Source organism: Eptatretus burgeri, chromosome 12 (assembly GCF_056783735.1).
Source record: "Eptatretus burgeri isolate ZD-2024b chromosome 12, Ebu_testis_v1, whole genome shotgun sequence".
In the NCBI taxonomy this organism is placed as follows: domain Eukaryota; kingdom Metazoa; phylum Chordata; class Myxini; order Myxiniformes; family Myxinidae; genus Eptatretus; species Eptatretus burgeri.
Genome location: NC_140972.1, coordinates 81,251,659 through 81,272,662, shown reverse-complemented (window position 1 = coordinate 81,272,662; position 21,004 = coordinate 81,251,659). Strand labels below are relative to the sequence as shown.

The 21,004-nt window shown below is 42.5% G+C and overlaps 2 protein-coding genes across 15 annotated transcripts in view; both read left to right on the top strand.

The window, feature by feature from the left end:
- The window catches only part of TP53BP1 (tumor protein p53 binding protein 1), an 80,958-nt gene that overhangs the window by 22,406 nt on the left and 37,548 nt on the right, over positions 1 to 21,004 (top strand). For all 14 annotated transcript variants that reach the window (XR_015049961.1, XR_015049962.1, XM_085848674.1 and 11 more), the window contains exons 7-13: positions 5,747 to 5,877; positions 8,080 to 8,312; positions 8,555 to 10,082; positions 11,320 to 11,418; positions 12,018 to 12,560; positions 13,299 to 13,420; positions 15,054 to 15,185. Coding sequence is in view for 12 of the 14 variants with exons in the window: in XM_085848674.1 (XP_085704800.1) it covers positions 5,747 to 5,877; positions 8,080 to 8,312; positions 8,555 to 10,082; positions 11,320 to 11,418; positions 12,018 to 12,560; positions 13,299 to 13,420; positions 15,054 to 15,185 (2,788 nt within the window). In the remaining 2 variants the exon portion in view is untranslated. The remainder of the gene's footprint in view (positions 1 to 5,746; positions 5,878 to 8,079; positions 8,313 to 8,554; positions 10,083 to 11,319; positions 11,419 to 12,017; positions 12,561 to 13,298; positions 13,421 to 15,053; positions 15,186 to 21,004) is intronic.
- LOC147015991 (uncharacterized) lies at positions 18,293 to 20,121 on the top strand. Its single transcript, XM_085848679.1, has one exon. It carries the CDS (start codon positions 18,325 to 18,327, stop codon positions 20,119 to 20,121), a length of 1,797 nt encoding a protein of 598 aa, XP_085704805.1. The 5' UTR covers positions 18,293 to 18,324.

Below are 21,004 nucleotides of genomic sequence, written 5' to 3'. Positions count from 1 at the left end.
TGTTTACTGTGCTTTCAATCATCAGCAAAGTCATGGAATCAATCATCACACTTACATAAAATCATTCCTTTTCTCCAACAGCCTCATCTCAGATCATTAATTTGGATTCAGACCTGGTCACTCTACCTTGGACATGCTGCATTTCCTCTCCCAACAATGGAGGGAAGCCCTCAATGTCAGACATGAGATCAGGGCCTTCTCTGGACATATCTCAAGCTTTTGATGCAGTCTGGCATCCTGCCTTGCTCTACAAACTGTCTGCCTATGGAATCCAAGGCCAACTCCACTGTTGGATTACTGACTTCCTCTACTCTCATAGTCAACGTGTCACTCTCAATGGAACCCTTTAATCCCCTTTCTCTGTCAAGGCTGGAGTACAACAAGGCAGTCAGTGTTCTCAGCTCCATATTATTCCTAATCTTCATCAATAATCTCAATGACTGGAAAATCCTCTGTCTCTTTGCTGATGACTACTTTCTGCTGTGACATCTCTCATCCCTCTGACAAGACAGGCAACAGCCTCCTCCCTCTCCTCAGAACTTGACAAATCACAAACTGGTCAAATACAGTTTTGCTTATGTATCCATCTTGTCCACCCCTTGTGTTCTCCCTTACCCCTCATCGTTACCTGCATCCATTGTTTGTCCATCTCTGACTATTTTCTCCCTCCGCCCTGATGTTGTTGTTTTTCCTTTCCTCATGTTGTTTTCTTTGTTATGTTGTGTCCTGATTTGTTCTGTGTAATCACACTTCCACGAGCAAAGACCATGTTTAAAATAAAAAATTTCAACAATGCCCCGACATTCGTGGCATTTTTCAGGATCTTATCCCTCATGAATAGTGCGCTGAAGCCGTGCTGAAGTTTCAGGAACCCGCGTGTGCTGAAGAACCCACATGCCCTCATGGGCAAGAACAAGTACACGCTTCCAGTGTTTTGGAGGGCCAACAGGAAGGTGTGGGTGATGGCAGTAATTTTCATCTACTGGCTCCATAACTATTTTGTCCCTCAGGTGGAGAGGTACCTGGCAGAACAAAACCTTGCATTCAAGGTTCTCCTGCTTATCGACAATGCTCCTGGCCACCCCGGGAACCTGAAGATGCCTCGTCTGAACGTTGAGGTGATCTTCCTACTGCCCAACACCACCTCCTTGATCCAGCCACTTGACCAAGGGGTAATCTCTACTTTCAAAACACATTATACCCACCAAACCTTATGCAGCATTTTGGATGTGATGGACTTCGCTGCAGTAGTCTCGAACTGAGATAAGTAGTCTCGAACACTCAGAGCCAGAGCTATCACCAAGAGCTCACCGTTGGCCAGTGTTGGAGTTCAACATAGCCCACTGCATCAACGCAATCAAAGAGTTGCTGGACGAGGTGAGAGCCTCCATCATCAGCACCTGCTGGCACAACCTGTGGCCACAGGCAGTGAGGAACTTTACAGGCTTTTCCGACAACACGGAGGAGAGGCATGAAATTGTCGTGTTGGCACAGCAGGTGGGAGGGGATGGATTTAACGACATGGAGCCTGAGGAGTTGACTATTCTTATCGCCTCGCATGCCGAGTTGCTCACTGAGGAGGAGTTGGCTGCCATTACTAAGGTTTCCAAGGAGGAGGATGAAGCGGGCAGTGATGAGGAAGAGGTGTCGAAGTCCAATCTTACATTCCTGGGTGAGATGCTGCAGGACATGCAGTCAATTACCGAGAGGCTGCGAGACGCCAATCCCCTCATGGAGCGTTACCTGAAGTTCAAGAGGGGTTGAATGATGTGATGCTCCCATACAATGAGCTACATCAAAACCTGCGGCAATCTTTCAGTCAGTTCTCGATCATGGATTTTTTCTGCCCCGGTGCCTCCACCTCAGGAGCTTCAGCACACTCTCCTGCCTATCCTGCATCTCCTGCTTATCCGATATCTCCTGCTTCCCCTTCAGTGCGCGATTCATCAGCACTCTCACCCGCTTTAGTGTCCTCACCTGCATCACCTTCAGTGAACAACTCATCAGCACCCTCACCTGCGTTGTCCCCAGAAGACTCCACTGAGTTTATTGCATTTTAAATCATCATCATTTGAAAAGTTGAGTGTGTTTGTGCAAATAAAAATTTGAAACAGTACCTGCTTTTGTTGTTTGTTTGTTTGTTTTTTGTTGTTTTTTTTTTAACTCTGATGGTATGGTTGGTTAATCACTCTTAATAGGCTTAAACTGTAATCACATTCCATCAATAAACATTGGAAACGGTACCTGGTGTTGTCTTCTTTTTATTTGTGCATTTTTAACCTCCGCCATCGAAGATGGACGGAGGTTACTGTTTTCACCCCTGTCTGTTTGTTTGTTTGTTTGTTTGTTTGTTTGTGAACAGTATTACGGAAAAACTCCTGGACGGATTTCGACGAAACTTGGTGGGAGGATTAGGTATGGTCCAAGGATCATGCCATTAGATTTTGGACTTGGTCCAAAGTCCAATATGGCGGCCATTTTGAAAAAATATTTGAATTTTTGTTTTTGCATTTCTACATGTTTTAAGTGATTTCCAACCCAAAAAAAAAATTGTTAGAGAAAAGAACAACAAAATTTTGCAACTTTTTTTCAAAAAAATTTCGATTTTATTTGAAAAATATTTGAATTTTTTTTTGCATTTCTACATGCGCGTCGATCTAGTTTCGTTTATTCAATCGTGGTTCAGTAGAGTCTGATCCGTTTTGACCTACAATGAATAGGATATCATATTCACTTAAGTGACCCAGCAGTATTGGCGGCAGAGGTTTTGCACTCCACCGAGTGCTCCCCCTCTAGTTTATGAAACTGTAATCATGTGCATTTACTGTCAAAAAGATTTAAAACTTTAAAAAGTCTCTCTTATGAATCAGGACCCACTGAGAACCTATCCCCTTTTTCCCACTGAAACAATGTGCAACATCCACGGATTCGACATTTGCGGCATTTTCCAAGAAAGTATCCCCCGCAAATAGCAGGGTCCAACAGTGTAGATATATATATATATATATATATATATATATATATATATATATATATATATATATATATATATATATATATATATATATACACAGTAGACGAGGCGTAAGTCGGCAGCGTGTAACTCGTCACTTCGCCTAAGTCGGCAGCGTCAAAAAGTCCCGAATTTATCTCATGTTAAATCGACTTACAGACTTTGAATAAAATCTGTAAGTCGTCATCTCTAAGTCGTCACTTCGTCCAAGTCATCAGATGTTGTCCGTTCCCGCGTAATGCAAACTCAAGTAAATTACCACGTCTAACTCGTCACATGGAACTGCTGCCTCGTGAGAAGCCCGATTTCATGGAATTGTGATGCGCGGGCTATTTATAATGGTGCTGCGTTCAGCTCAGTCAGCGCGCCGTCCCACATGGATCTGAAGAGGTATACAGGCTGCGCAATGCAGTCTCTGGCGAAGGAGTAAAGGATCGATCGAGTTTAGTGTTAAAGCCGATCATGGTTTTATATTGGCTTGTTTTGTACATCACCACACTCACTTTCACATAGGTATTGAGTGGTAGTCATCACGATGACTGTGTGTCATGTAATTTGTCGATGGTATATGAGTTTTCATTCCATATGAAAACTCATTCTACATTCATTCCAATGAATGAATTCTAACCGCCATTCATTCCACATTTGTCGATGGTCATATACCATCACCGATGGTATATGAGTTGTCTTACAGTTGTTCATTATCTTTACTTTTGATAAAGTGATTCATGAATTCCATCTTTGCTTGATCACTTTCCAACTAACCAATGAACCCCCACCTATGCCCCGAGCATTGTGTTTCCCTTTTGGTACAATAAACGGCTTAGAGATTGTTGCGCCCTCTCACACGTACGTGTCCAGACCACATGCGACTTCATCCTTCACCCCACAGTCATCATGAATGTTCGCATACGCGTAAGTCGTCACATGTCTAAGTCGTCACTTTTTTCTCAGTCCCGATGGTGACGACTTATGCCTAGTCTACTGTGTGTATACATATATATGTGTATATATATATATATATATGTGTATATATATATATATATATATATATATATATATATATATATATATATATATATATATATATATATATGCTTGTGGGGTAGATGGAGGAATTTCATAGGAAAGTTAGGATTGAATAGAGTTTCTTGGCCCGTTGAAGTGGAGAAGACAACTCAATGTAATTAAGTAGGGAGACTCTAAGCTTAAGTGTTACTGTTACCACATGGGGAGGGGGGGGGGGTGTGATGTGGTGGTAATTAGGTAAGGATAAAGGAAAATTCCCCAGTATGTAATTGCCCCCACTGTGACTTTTCCCTATGTTTTTGTATTGCAATCCAACAATGGAAATTGCGTTTTTATAACATTACCAAGTAGGTAGAGGCCCACTTTACCAGGTTTAGTGCGAACAGGCCATGCCCCGGAGGAGGACTTTGGTTCGGCGTGACATCGATGAAGAAGGGTTGGTGGTGCAGTAATCGTGGGAGATTAGGAGCCCATGCACGAGAATATTGTGACGAGGGGTTGAGTGCGGAGTAAAGGACGCACGCGGTCAAGAGACGAGAACATAGCACGGAAATGGCGTGAAAGACCAGGGCACGTGAAAATGACTTTCCTTCGACGCATGAAGAGGCCGGCATGATGATCGTATTCGTGCTGAGGCGATTTTGGTTCACGTGGTGAAGCAAGACTCTGGCCTTTGGCTCTTTCGTTTGGTCGTGAGGAACGGACGTCGAGCCTCATGTATGTAACCGAAGGGGACGGCAGCCATTCTGAAAAGCAGCGGGTCGGTGAGAACGATTGATGCATGAGAAAGCTGCACGGGGTCTCTGAGCCTTGATGTTGAATCCCACTTCCAAATTTCCTGACTATGTTCGTCCCGCTGTGAGAGAACGGCCTTGTTGGAGACCACACTAGAGTGATCCCATTTAATTCTGTAATATTAGTGTTCAAGCTCAAGCCCGTATGTCATTTGACCAATCGAGATTTGGATCAGTCATTCCGATGAGGAATTTTTTGGATACAATATATCAAATTAATAGCATTCCCAAAGTAGACAAAACATTCTGAAAAATATTTTGTATTAAATGGTCATTGTGTTTTATGCGCGCATGTTGTCACCCCCATTCTTCGGACTCGTTCAGCTACTTTTGATCTGCCATTTTCCTTTCACTGGGCTTCATTGGTATTCAACGGCAGGAAACCAGTAATCTCTACATGTGTGGGCATGGCAAAATTTACAGGCATGGCGAAAGGAAATTTGGTGTCCATATGTCGACCATTATAAGTTGAGGCAATTAACTGACTCAGTTTTTGGAATAAAAGAGGACTACGACGAAGACGCACATAAATCTTACGTGGTACACCCGCACTGTAAATTCTGTGCCCATCACTCAGATGTAATCAAAGCTCATCCTACGTGCAAAGGTGCGTTGTCGTCGCCACCTTTACTGTTGCCAAGTTCTGAGAACTTCCTTTTTCGTTGTTGTACACTCGAAAAAATTTTGCAGACTCGTTTGCATTTTGCTCATGATAAGCTGTGAGATCTATTGATTTTCTTGTCCACCTTAACAGACACGAGTCTTCCATTTATATGGATAAATCTGCAGTGGTTGTGATTTGAACCTGGAGTCGCACAGTTCAAATGTGTTCAGGTTATATCAAGTGCTTTAACCCAGGTATTAATTTTAATAGCTGCTACAATCACTGTCATGTTTCTCTATCCTGCAGCATTTATGAAGACATTATTGCTCCATCTCCAAATGCCTACAACTCAAGAGCTGCTGCATCTTCTTCATCAACATTCCACAGCCAGATTTCCACACATCATCAACATTTCCACAGCCAGATTATGAACCTTGGTAATTTAACTGATTACAGAATGAAAAAACGTTTTTAGTAAACTTCAACATGTTGCAATGGTGTTGATCAATTATATCAACTGCCTTTTTTAACTTCATTTTGTAGCCTGAAAGAGTGCTGAGTCAAGTAAGTGGTTTTGTGTTTTTGTACGGTTTTTTGCACACAATTGGGGATGCGAATCTAAGAAAACGGCTAGGTTTTTTTGGTCATGGCTGTGAAGTCAAAAAAAGTTGCGCTCAGCACCATGATTGGAACCCGCACTGCGATAAAACCCTTTGATTTTGCAAAAAAAAATGGGGTCAATGTTTTATCCTCCTCATCTTTGTGAAAAAGGGGACAGTTTAAGGAAATCCAAAAATCGCGTTTTTATGGAAAAGCGGGGTTAAAATTTCTCAAGGCTCCGTTAAAAAGGGGTGTTATTTCAAAAGTCACAGACATGCATGGGTTACCAACATTTTGGCCGTTGACACCACCGGGTGCCACTTGTGCACTGTCAAACATTCACATACAAACTTATAAAACATTGATATCACACATCTGAATTTATGCACCACCCACCGGTCAGTTACAGGTACGACGAGGTTTAGAGTCCCTTGAGACTGTAACCTGGTCCAAAGTGAGTGAGCCACACTGCGTCGAGAGGAATCCGCCATCGTGCAAGTGCGCAATGTTTATGATCAACCTATAAAGAAGATGGTGGTATTCAGTCATAATTTTATAAGTTAGAAATCGTAACCTTAGCTTAGAATCAGCCTTTAATTTCTTCACTGGAATTCAGCAAGATTATGTGACATTTAATTGTACCGCTTTTGCTGACAAGAGTGTAACCCTTTCAAAGCTATGATTTGGGGGTGCAAACACCTCTCTGGGCTTCCCTGGCACCCACGCCTCTCTGGGCTTCCCTGGCACCCACGCCTCTCTGGGCTTCCCTGGCACCCACGCCTCTCCGGGCTTCCCTGGAACCCATGCCTCTCTGGGGTACCCTGGCACTCGCGATTTGGTCCCTTTTTTGCCCTCTTTATTTTCTTTTCACGGATGATTTTGACCGGTTGCCGGCCAATCGTCCATCACTCACATGTATTTAGGACATCAGCGCTTACTGCACTACATTTACTTCATCAATTTGCAATTTTACCTCTTCTTTATTGAACTTGGAGAGGAGCTGTAACAAATCAGGCTTACACATTGCAGACAAATACATGTGACAACGCCGGACTTGACTTGAGCCAAACACAGCCGTTCGAGTTTGGGAGAGGAATGACGTAACTTACAAGGGCACTCTTGATACCCATGACAACATCTTTATGATGTTTCTTTTCTCTCCTTTTTCTGTCAACATATGATAGCCAAGGAGACTGCTTAAGCAGCACCAACGCTCTACACAGAATATGGTCCCAATCTCCTCCTCCTTTTCTCTCTGCACTTGGGGGAGGTGGGGGGGGGCAATTCCAAATCAATTTCTTGCTCTCCATAAATGCATGCTAAAGGATCTTGTCCATACTCTATCCTTTCAATGCTGGGCAGTGAGCAAAGAAGCAGCACATACCATTTTTAAGATCTTTGGAATGACTGCTGGGTGTCAGATTCCAACCACCAACCTCCCAAACTCCTCGCAGGCACTTGACCCCTAATGCCACTGAGTCTGGTTATATAATGAAAAATAGATGTCTATGATTTTGATTCATTCTAATAAATATGTACATTCAAATGTTTAAAGCATTTTGACCACTTCAATGATTCTGTCAGGAGCTTCCTGTGAACAGAAATGTAAATTAGAGCAAATTAACGGAAATGTGGAGTATCCTGTGTTGTTGTTCATCCATCTTATTCACTATACGGAGTACTCATGTTGCCACGACGAGCTGTTCACCTTTACAAAAGAACCATATATCGGCTGAAATCTGCTGAAATATTTATGTGATTGTTGGGTAGTCGAAAAACATGGTCACAAGGAATTTGTCAACTTTAACACAATTGGCAAATATATGTTGATTTTGCATAGATTATGTTCTATTTTCTGCTTTAATCAATTGTCTTCTACATTACTAATTGAAAGACTTTCTTTGCTGTGAGGCAAATATTGCAGTAACACCCTCCTTCAGATTCACCACCAGGGTTGTGGTTGGGGCAGAGGGGGACATTTATTGTGTGGTACATTACAGTATATACAACAGACAGTACATCATGTTCCTTTGCCTCAGACAATGAGGAACCAATGGATGTTCAGGAATCTGTGTCCCATACTATATCTGGTGACTTTGGGCCTGATGCTGTGGAAACAATGGAGACAGAACCTTATCTTGTTGCCTCTCTTAATATTGCTGAGCAGCCGGTAAAATCTACCGAGGCCTGTGAACTGGTCAGTCCCACTCCCACCGCTGCCTGTGCACTTACAACAACCTGCGTGGCACACTCAGAGCCTGAACTATCACATGTGAGCTATCTTGATCGTTACTGTCCTACCTCCTTGCACATTCCATATTCACTTGATATGCCGCCAGAAAGTAAATGTTTTCACCACAATTTATCTTGATTGTATTGTTTTTGTCGCAATGTTGTCAAAGATGTGCCACAATGTAAAAAGTGTGTCAAAATACCATACACGATTTTTTTACCCTTGTTTGTGTTTCTGGTTTATATAACTTTCGCTTTGATTGTTGACTCGTGCCTTGGCAGGACGTTTTCCTTCCAACACCCTGCGAACCAGAGCCAATAGCTGCGAAGGAAGATATTGAACATGCGAAGACCACCCAAGGACCTCACCTAAACCTCTGTCTATCTCCTGAAGAATCTAGTCATGAACAGCCAAGCTTGCGGAAGGACACTAATTCAGTATTATTTCCAGATGGTCAGTTATCTGAGGGTGGTACAAAAGGGGACGTTTTGTTGAAACCAATTTTGGAGCCAGGTGTTTTGCAACAGCATCGTTTTTCACACAGTTTTCAGAAACACAAAATGGAAGCTGAATTAGAAAATCAGTCACCCAAGGAGGCATCACTAAATCTTCATCTGTCATCTGAGAATTCACTTGCCTCAGTAATACCAAATGAGGAAGATGAGGCTGCTGAGGCTGCTGAGGAAGATCATGAAACTCAGATTGAAGGGGATAAATCTGAAGAAGTAAGTCGCTCTTCTGTGAGATTCGAGCAGTCGCCCCAAAGTGAACAAGAATCGGGTTATAGTAAATCAGGTGGGACAGGATGTAAAGCCCTTTCAGATTCCATCCAAGCAGAGGATTCAAGTAGGAATGCAAAAGAGCATGATTCTTTTGCAAGCGACAGTTCTGTAATCATCGTAGGAGAATACAGTGTGACAGATCTGGGGGTTAGCAGAGATCTTTCCAAAAAGGGATCACTTTCTGAATTGACGACGTCTCTCGAAGCTCAGGAAGGTTCGGCTGAGGCACAGAGTGCTAAAGTGGACACGTTTTCAAAAGGCCAAGAAGTGTACATTGAAGGTGAAGATGAGGAGAACAATTTGAATGCAAAAGCAATATCTGACGATGCTGCAATTCAGCAGAATGTGGGTGAACCTATGGAGACTGAAGTATCAGTAGAAGAAGATGTTGAACTTTGCCTCTTTTTGTCTCAGTCTCAACCAGAGTGCTTAAGCCAATCCTTCTCACCAAGAGACAACAATGCAAACATTGGCAGAAAGAAAGCAGTTGAGGGTGAGATCACACGTGACATGACCAGGGGCAATTTACAAAGAGCACAGGATTTCAGCAAAGAAAACGATGGAGCTTTAACATCAGGAGCAGGTGCTCAAAAAGATTCGTTGTTAGCAGCCTCGACCAAGGAGGCACAACCAGCTCAATGGTCACTTAAAGAAAATGCTCCAACCCTAACTTCTTCATCCAGTGAGGGCATGGACGATGTGGATTTCAATAACCAAAATAACTCAAAGTTACGACCGAAATCGCAGACATCTAAAGACGCATTCGTTTTACATAAAGATGATAATCCCGCAAGCAATGTCACCTCAGAGTCACTCAATGTATCTTCTGTCGAGAGAGATCAGCAGCACATGCTGGCTCAGGTTGATAGAGCTGCTGATCCTAGTTGTCCAAAGAGTCTGGACTCGGTTCATCAAAAACAACCGACTTTGGCCAAGGATAATCAGCCACTCACACCGGTGGCAGAACAACCTCCCTCCGAGTCAGAAACCTTGAACCAGCTGCACTCTTCCTCCACTTCGTCGAGTGGTACGGCAAAGTGATTCCCTGCTTTCACAACCCTTGAACATTATCTTATATTTTCTCCCTTAAATGTGCTTCTTTTCCCACACTACACTTTTTTGAATGGCGTAATTCACTTACCTTTGAAGTGGGTATTCAGCCTTCCAATGCATTTGCCTTCAAAGTAAAGGGGAAACCACCCATTATATATCTACTGGTAAAGGCCATACGTGATCAGGCTGACTAGGTGTCCCATGTTTTACACGATCGTTGAATTGTTTTTTTGTTGTTTTTTTTACCCCAAACTTCCAGCATCCCATTTCATATTGGGTTTTTTTTGTTTCAGCACAGTGCTATGAGCAATATTTGAAAAAGGAAATGGGACATGCGGTGCAGATGCTTATGCCTGCATCATGGCAACAGTATACCATCAATATGGACAAGCCGCTGTCAAAAACCCAGCAATGGCATCATGGGAGTGGTGTAACCATTACTAAATACGTTCATACTAATATCGCTTTTGGCCCTAATCTCTTAATGGTGAAGAATCACTTTAAAAAAATTTAAATCTCGCATCCTAATCTGAATTTGGATATTCAAAATCGAATACTGTGAATTCATCCTTGTCACACACCAAATGTCATCCAAATCTGTTCAACAAATGCCATCCAAATCATTGTACAACTTTGTGAGATATCCTGCTCACAAACAAACAGACAGACAGGGGTGAAAACATAACCTCCATCCACCTTTGGTGGCAGAGGTTAAAAAAAAATCCTACATTTTAAAAGATACGAATATACAAATTGAAACGTACAAAGGTGCACTTCTCACAATAACATGTACCGTACATTCATAGTGGGGCTTACAATCGCATAATGACAATGGGGCCTACAGCAGCCTGCTTGACCCATCTTGAGTGTCCCGTTTTTTTCTTTCCTCAGACCTGGTCACTCTTGTGGTGATGCACGCACAGTACTTATCTATTTATCAACCCATTCACCATTCCATTTCAATGCATTCTGAAATTCGTGCAGAAACGTTCTATTTCTTTGTTAACCTGCCTTTTGCCTTTGCAGTGTTTCCTGTTGTTAATAAGTGCTTGAGTTAATGATAGTTCAAAACCTTTCAAGATGGTAACATCTGTGCACCCTGCCATATATATTTTATTTATTTTTAAGATCTTCAGATGGCTTTATGCATCAATGTTCCTTCATGTTATTGCACTCTCCACCCCTTCTATGCCACTCGTCACACCCTGCAGAATCTGCTCTTCATTTCAGTCTACCCAAGGACACAGAGAGTGGTCAGGCTCCCACTGCGAGTACCCCTCTGCCAGCACCACGACACAGCACCCCAATTGGTAGATTGCCTTGACACTTGTCTCACTTTTTGTTGCAAAATCTAGTATCGTGTAAGAGTGAGTGTAGAGGGGCTATGATGCTTTTCTCTTCTGCTTCTTCTGATACTTCTTCTGATACTTCTTCTACTACTACTTCTTCAATTTTTTGTTCTACATTTAATTTTTACATTAACTGTCTCAAGGCAAGGCATTTTCCTATTCATATCTAATGTTATAATATTGGTGAAAGTCAAATACATTTCATAAAAAGAAAATGATTTGATCATTCCACTTCAGCAAGAAGGTTTTTCTTGTGATTATTTGACCTTTTTTCCTTTAGTAAATACTTTAAGAATGTCCATCCCATCAGCATTGTTTTCCTTTGTACAGTCATTTGTAATATTTTAAAATATTTTACAGACCTAAATATTATTGAAGTCATTATTCAGCCTTAAAAATGTAATCCGTTACAATTGCGTTCAGGAAATGCCAAGGTAAGTAGTTTCTCGGCTGTTTGTTATAGACCCCAAATAACAAAAAATCATTTTTATCTGTTTCTGTTATTTTGTTGTTTCATGTATCCAGTTTATTTGGTAGTGATGGCCTTGTCTGTGCTGCAGCATTGAGTGGTTCGCAACCCCTCTCCGTGGTCAGTGGTGGAGTCCCAAGTGACGACAGTCGTCAAAGCATCGGTAATGAGATTACTGCGAGCCCGGGGGAGACTTCAGTTCCTTATGTTGAGCCACCTGTTAAAATGGTGTCGAGTACCCATCGGGAGGTTGTGAATGAAGTGGAGAATGGAATGGTCAAGCGGGCAGAAGAACCGGTGTCTCAGAATCGCGAACAACCAGAAAAGCTTTGGTCTTCGGCATCAAGAGGGTTTCTGCAAACGTCATCCAAAGCGAAGAGTGAAATCACCACCGAAGATAAGCAGAACCAGCATCAGGAGGAGGAAGAGGATGAGGAGGATGAAGAAGAGGAGCCCATGGAACTCGACAAGACACACGGAATTCATACTGCTGGAGCTTCGAGCCATATTTGGGGGGCCGAGCACCCAAGAGGGAGTGAAGATTGTGGGTCGGCAATTCATTTGTCTAGTGAGAGTGAAAAGCTGCATGGACAGACCAAAGCGACACAAACAAAAAGCAAAACAGGGCCTTCAGGTATTGATTTTCATCAATCGTTTATTTATTTATATTTGGGTACAGCATGATAAAGCCTCACTTACTAAATTTATTCAATAATTACCTGAAATTGCAGACACTTACAATTGAAAACCAATTGTTGCTAATTCAGTTCTTGTTTATGTTATTATATATATATATATATATATATATATATATATATATATATATATATATATATATATATATATATATACTTATTTATTTATTTAAACCTGGTGTTGGCGCAGTGGTTAGGGCAACGGCTTGGGATCCAAAAGATCCTGAGTTCAAGCCCCGTTGGGCCACTGAATTAATACACCAGTGGGTTGACTCAGCCTGTCATCCTTCCGAGGTCGGCGAAATGAGTACCAGTGTACTGGGCCGGTGTATACCCCGGTTAAAATAGGTGTACCATATCCCTGTGTCGTAAGAGGTGACTAGGGTTGCGTCAGGTAGGGCATCTGGTGTAAAACATGTGCCAAATCACTATGCGGATCATACGGATGATCCGCTGTGGCGACCCCTAACGGGAGCAGCCGAAAGAAGAAGATACTTATTTATTTATTTATTTATTTACTTAGTTATTTGCTTATTAATTCATGCACATTTTATACATTGAATTATTTCATATACCTTTTATGCATGAATCCTTTAGTCCTGAAGGGATTCAATACCATGATTACATCAGTTTTGGGGTGTCATCCATTTCCTTTCCTCCTGGTGTGTTATTTGCAGTGTGCCATATCGGTACAAGTGGTTTTTATCACTGGCAGGATGCTGCAGTCCAAACATGCACCACAGAAATGACTGAAGAGCATCATACTCCGAGTGAAGGCACTTCGACTTCATCTATCTTGGTGCGGCTATAGGTAGCACTCATTTATGTGCACTGCACAGCTGTGGACAATTCCACCATGAAAATATTCAATTTCTTTTTTTGTGCTATTTGTTTTCTCTTCAGTAAACATCCACCTGACATGCGTGCTGCTCCTTGACACCCCAATAATAGACTTTTTGTCAATAAATATCTTTGTAAAAGCTTAATTGTTTATATGTCTCCATTTAATAGCCACATCAGCTACCAGTGATTGACCAATATAAATTCTGTTGAAATAGCATCTATAGCTCTGGTGAGGCTTGTTCTTTTTCGATTAAGCTTGCAGATCAAAGGAGTGCCAAACTTTTCTTTTTTTTTATATCTAGAATTGAGGCTCATGGAAGAGTGAGGAGACAGAGACCAAAAAAGGCAATGTAATGATGGTTAGCCAGTTGAGTAGTAGGTGTTAACAACAAGCAAGGGAATGAGGAGAAACCAGGAGAGGAAATGAGCCCATATATCCCTGGCTCGGCACCCCCTTTTCCCTTTTCCCCGGCCCGGCACACCCGTGTCCCCCACCCGGCACCCCTGTATCCTCACCCCATCTTACCAACCCAGCGACCCCGTTTCCCTGTCCCTCCCTTCCCCCACCCACTCCGTATCCCCTGCTCGGCACTCCTGTATCCTCACCCCATCTCACCAACCCAGCGACCCCGATCGTCCCTCCCCTCTCCCACCCACCCCGTATCCCCCGCCTGTCTCATCAACCCAGCGACCCCGTCTCCCTGTCCCTCCCCTCCCCCACCCACCCTGTATCCCCTGCCCGGCACCCCTGTCTCCCCACCCCATCTCACCAACCCAGCGACCCCGTCTCCCCAGCCCGGGAACCCTATTTTTCTCGCCCAGCTCCGTCATTCCCATTTCCTTCATGCATAATCTCCTGTGTGACTCATTCTTGCTATTGTATTTTCATTGTTTTCACTTGAGATTATGTCCTCACTCTGTTGGGTGTCCCTGGTACCCCAAAACATTTTGAGTTATAAAATACTTCTTAATTTATGAGGAGCATCCAAGTCTGTTATGCATTTGAATTTTATTGAAATTGGATGTTTGTTGTTTTTGTGGAATAATATTTTGCAGTCTACAGTTTCTCTCCATCTGTCCTTTGACTAGGATCATTTTGGCACCACAAAGGTGCTGCCATCTTAATGTTTCAGTGGAAATAACAGCATACTGATGCCTATATTCATTCCTTCTGGGTGTTGCTCTGGCATAGATTTTGAATCTAACCATTTTTCCAGCTCACAGTGATGTACTTTTTGTGAAAAGCATTGATCACGAGATCTTCTGTTGACTAACAGTTAATGCTAGCAAAACAGCATCACCAGTTTGACATCCACCCTGAAAGGAGGGCAAAGTTTGTGAAACATTATACTTGTGCTATACTAGGACAGCCTTTTGTATTTTGATTTCACCATGTTGGAAAATGAGGCCGAGATTCGTCACTTTAAGGCAAGTATGCCAGCAAACAGCAGTCTTGTTAGCCCAAAGTTTTCTCGTAGATTATTAAAAAGTGTTTTAATGTTCAGATGATCATATTGAAAACGGTACTAGCACTGCTTGTCTTTTGCTGCATGTTTTACAACTGAAACCATTTGTATGCTTATGCACAGGAAAGAAATGAGACACTTTCTCCAGCCTGTATGCTCAGAAAGCACGTGCGCATAGTACATCTCAAGGTGATTCAAGTAACCACTGACGTTTTTTACCTCAATGGGAAGGAGGTTGAGCGCAAGGTCACAGAGGTATGTTCAGTATTACAGAATTATAGTTTTCCTACACCCTTCTATAGTTAAACATTAAGGATTATGACATGTTCAGAAAAAGTAACAAGATCATAGAGTAAAAGGTGATTGCAGAAAGCTAATTTATTGAAGTCCTACTTTTTTTTTCTTTTGTTTTGTATACAAAGTCCAGGCTTGTGAAAGAGCCAGAGCACAGTGTTGATCAAGGCGCAACAAAACAAAAGGAAAAGCAGAAAGAGAAGGGGGAAATACCAACAGCAGGGCTGAGGGGGGATATAGACGGAGACGGACAAACTAGGGGCGCAGGTCATGATGAGGGGTAGGAAAGAACACAAGTGGTGGACAACATGGATACAGAAGCAAAAATTTTGTTTTGGAGGAGGGTTGGCTTTAGCGGAGGTAGAAATTATCATGGGATTGGGGACGATCTGAGATGGTGGTGAACAGCTGTCTTGAAGACCTGAAGGGAAGAATGAGATTGAAGAGAACGTTGAAGTTGATTCCACAGGTGGAGAAAAAAAAGAGGAACAAATGAGTGGAGGTGAGCGTTGATGCTGGATTTAGGCATTTCACGAGAAAGGGGTTGATGGTGGACCATGTGCTCCCTGCAGATACCTGTGGTGGTGGGGGGGTGGGGGGGGGGAAGACAAAGCATGGAGAGGGCAGTCCAAGCCAGGAAAGGAGGTGAAAGAAGACAGAGAACACTGACCTATTGGTGATGGCAAAGTAATAGGCCCATAGAATCAGCTTCATCGCAGGAGATTCCAATGATCTTGAAGGCCTTGGTTTCTACGGCGTCAAGCTGAGAAAGATGTGAGGCAGGGGAGCCAGCCCAGCGGGGAGACCAGTATTGCATAAAGCTGTGGATGAAGGCCTTGTAAGGACATTGTACGACTGTGGAACACAAATCGCCTTCTTAGCACTTCTAAAAACCTCCAGTTTAGCAGTACTTTGGAAAAACATTGCACCATTTTATGCCGTCTCGATCAATCAAATTTGCCCATGGACTTAGTGTTGGGGAATATTGAGATCCAGACAAAATCACAGCTCATAGGAAATATCGATCATGCTCGTAAATGCAAAGCAAGAGTTGAAAACACTTCCCATGTTGTTTTTCTCAAGACTGTGTGGGGTAATGTGTTCTACGAATTCTCTAGTTATTATTGGAATAAGTCAACAAAGTACATCATGTTTAGCTTTGTCAGTCTCACGTTTCAAGAAGTAGTGTTATCAAAATTACAACTTCATTATCGAATAGATTTAAAGCTGAGGATAAGCCTGGTGTTGGCTTCCAGATTAGGGTGGCTGGCTTTAGATCTTAGGGTCTTGATTTTGAGCCCTGTTGGCTGCTGAATTTACACCAGGTGGGGTTGACTCAGCCTGTCATCCTTCCAAAGTCAGTGAAATGAGTGCAAGTGCACTGGTATCGGGACACTGCATCAGCGGCATAGTTGCGCCCCAACAAAATGAAAGCTGCCATACTTCAAGAAGAAGAAGTTAAGGGGGGAAGCGAGTTGAACAAGGAAAAAAGACATAAAATGTCATAGCCCCCGTTGTTTTAATAATTTTGCTGTTTGGAGTTAAAAGGCTAGCCCATATTTATTACAACTAAAATGGCCCCCAGTCTACCAGTCAGTCATCTTTGACCATATCAAAAAAATTAAGTTAGGTGCAAGTGTGTGCCATTGTGTGCTGTGATTGTGTCACGTTTGAACAAAATTGGACCATGCATGTCCGAGAAAGGGTTGGGGACACGTGAAGGTAACAAAATGGCCACCAGTCGGCCATCTATGATCAGATCTCGAAGAAAAAAATGGCGTGGGTATGTAAGCCGTCATTCATTATCTGCATGCCAAGTTTGAAAAACATTAGTAAATGCATGTCCGAGAAATGGTTGAGAACGTGTTCGATACTGAGGTTTTTTTTTTTTTTTTTTTACAAATAAATGGCCACCAGTCTACCAGTTGGCCATCTTTGATCAGATTGCAAAATAACTTGAGGTGCATGTGTATGCCATCACGTACTGTGCTTCTGCTAATTTTAAACAAAATTGGACCATGCATGTCTGAGAAATCATTGGGAACACATTTAAGTAACAAAATGGCCACAAGTCGGCCATCGTGGATCTGATCTCGAAAAAAATGACATGCTGTTGGTGTAAGCCATCATTATCTGTGTGCCAAGTTTGAAGAACATTGGTAAATGCATGTCTGAGAAATGGTTGAAGATGTGTTCAACATCGGGTTTTCTCCAACTAAAATTGCCGCCAGTCGGCCATCTTTGATCACATCGCGAAACAAAATGTTGTGCAGATGTATACCATCATGTGTTGCCTTGGTGCCAAGTACAAATAAAATCAGTCCATACATGCCCGAGATATGGTTGCGGACGCATGCATATACACGAAAATCGAGACCAAATCCATAAGCACCCATTTTGGACCAAGTCCTATGGGGGCTAATAAACTTGGTTGTGAGCAGGATAGCTCGTATTACACTAACATCTTACCATCAAAGCAAAGGGTTCAATCTAGTATTTTTCAAAAAAAAAAATCAGAAAGGACGGGAAACAAAAGTGTTATCAATATGTGGGAGTTAAGAAGTGTTTGTAAATAGGTTGGAAAAAAAAGTAAGCTGAAATATAGTGCGGCATATATGTGAAACGATTATGAGTTTGATGGTAAAAGCACGAAAATTGGCACAAATCATGCTAAGAACATATAAATTGATTTTAGCTATTGTGCCAAGCCAGATTTTTCGTTTTTCTAGAAATATGGGCAAAAATCCAAGATGGCCGCCACCGCTGGTTGTGAAATTTTTAAATCGCAATATCTTTGCCAATAATTGACATAGAAAGTTGTATAATGTGTCTATAACTATATTTTCATACCCATATAAACTGATTAAACACTCAGATTGTACATGAAGTGTTCCATTCTTCGTATAAATGGAATATGACTGCCAAAATGTGTGGATCTTGTGTAATTAATTCTGAAATAATCAAATTGGAATGTTATTTGGATAATATATTTTTATATTCATAGCCATGAGCAAGCACTCCATTAAGAGCACAATATTATGAATTTAAACATTATACATGTACATTCAACTGCATTTCAGGTGAATCACCAGGTTTGAACATGTCGGCCAAGAAGAAATGTAAGCTTATCCATGGAGCCAGCATCAGTGTTCCCAAACCTATTGACTGGACAATGTGTAGTCTTTGCCAAAGTGGTACTTCTGAAGTGCTCCATTGCCCAGTAAAATCAAGGAAAGCTAGTGGTGTTGATGCAAGTTACAAAACCCTGGGCGACAATTTGACAATTTTCAGCGAAATGAAACAACAACCTATTCCAGTTGACATATCACAACTCGATGATGGTACTGGTATTGGAAATACATTGGAAGCACACGAGGCCCAGTGCCACAATTCATGCAGATTGAAGTGCTCATCTCGTCATATAGCCACATTGGAATCAACAATGTGCACGTCTGAAAACCTGAGCGAAGGCCAGCAAAGCAAGTCCCACGATACCCGCCAAGGTTCCTCGCACATTGATGGTGATCTCGATCAAACCAGAAAAAACACATGCTTTTTCTGTGACCAACCAGAGACCAAAGAGCAACCACTACATGACGCAATGATGCCAAAGGTCACAGCACGAGTGAAGGGTTGTGCAATCAAATTACAAGATGAGAAGTTGATAGGAAAGCTTAGCAGCGGCGATCTTGTAGCTCTAGATGCACAGTATCATGCCAAATGCCTTGTCAAGCTGTACAATGCTAGCACTAGGAGTGGAGAAGATACTAACATAGGCATATCTGACAGAGTGTCCCATGGCTTAGCACTGGCTGAACTTATAGGTTTCATTGAAGATACACGAAACAACAACGATAACGTTGCCCCGGTGTTTCGTCTTGCAGATCTCATCCAGCTCTACAGTCAACGGCTTCTCGATTTTGGCGTTGAACAGTTTGGTCGGATTCACTCAACAGACTTGAACATACGGCTACTTGCCAATATACCCGGTCTTCGTGCATTCAAGCAAGGTCGCAATGTGATGCTGAGCTTTGAAGATGATGTTGGACTAGCATTGAAAGAGGCAACCTTGGATGACTACGACGATGAAGCAATATGCCTTGCGAAGGCTGCACAGATAGTCAGAAGAGATATGCAACAGAAAACCTCGACATTCACTGGATCGTTTGGAAACAACTGCCAGGAAGAAGCCATCCCACAATCGTTACTTGCACTAGTTAGCATGATAATGGATGGAACAAATATAAAAAACAAGGACCCAGACACATTTCGTCAATCTGCTCTCACTGTGGCACAATTGCTTCAATTCAACAGCTCCACAAGGAGACGGGCTTCGTCAACTGGAATACGTCATAACACAGACAAAGAAACACCTCTTCCTGTCCATCTTGGGCTCTTGATTCACGGACAAACCCGCAAGCGTGAGTTGGTAGAAACCTTATTCCATCTTGGTATCTCCATTTTCTATGACAGAGTTCTGGACATATCTACAAATATGGCGACTGCGGCAGCTACTCAGTATGAGAAGGATGGAGTTGTATGTCCGCTAATTTTGAGAAGACATCTCTTTACAACGGCAGCAATTGACTACATAGACCACAACCTGACATCAACAACTGCACATACATCATTCCATGGCACAGGCATCTCTTTGTTCCAAAATAGAGCTACTGAATCAGATGGTACAGAACGAGAGAGAACTCCAACAGAGAACTCTGGTAGAATTGCACATTCCAGTTCACACTACAGCCTACCAGAATCGTATACAAATGTAAAGCCAGTTTCACCAAGAACGAAGGAACCAGTGATACCCCCAACTGAAGATCATCCTGCAACAAATGACGTCCTTCATAAAATTGCATTAGGAGATGAACATGTTTGGCTGGAAAAAAACTAGGGAGCAGTGAAGTGATAACACCCAAAGCACGGACGACCCAATTTCGTGGTCTGCATATCACGGCAATCATCACACTGAACACATAGAGCCAAGCATCAATTCCCTCCTTCCTCTATTTCCAGATGATTCGAAATCCATTGGAATGATTCAACATTCAATGGACGTTGTCAAGCAGGCGGTGGTATTCCTGAATCCAGGACAGGTTCCAGTAGTAACGCTAGATCAACCACTCTTCGCCATTGCTAAAACCATTCAATGGAATTGGCCGGAGTTGTATGGAGAAGACAAGTTTGTCGTTATGCTTGGAGGGCTCCATATCGAGATGGCATATATATCGACAATCGGGGATTTCCTGGATGGGAGTGGATGGACCAGCACCTTAGCAGATGCTGATGTCACTACGCCAGGAAAAGCAGAATCTCTTCTCAAATCATCCCATGTAAAACGAGCCAGGCATGTACGCATCGTCACATGCAGTACTCTATGGATACTTCTCCATCAGGCATATGACGAATACTGCCAAGCAGAAAGTCAACCATCGTCCTACGAAGACTGGTGCACGAGACAGAAGGAAAAGTGCCCCCAGTTCAAGTACTGGTATACTCTTATGGAAATGCAGCTCCTTCTCTTGATCTTTGTGAGATCGCTTCGTGAAAGAAACTTTCAAATGTACTTGGCGTCATTGTCAGCAATTGTTCCATGGTTCTTAGCGCTCGACCACACTCACTATTGCAGGTGGCTTCCAGTCCATATACGCGATATGTCAACGCTAGAAGCACGACTTCCCGATGTAGCAGAACAGTTCTCACAAAGAAAGTTTGTGGTGTGCAAGTCGAGCAGGCCGTTCTCCGCAATACCAATCGACCATGCTCACGAACAAAAT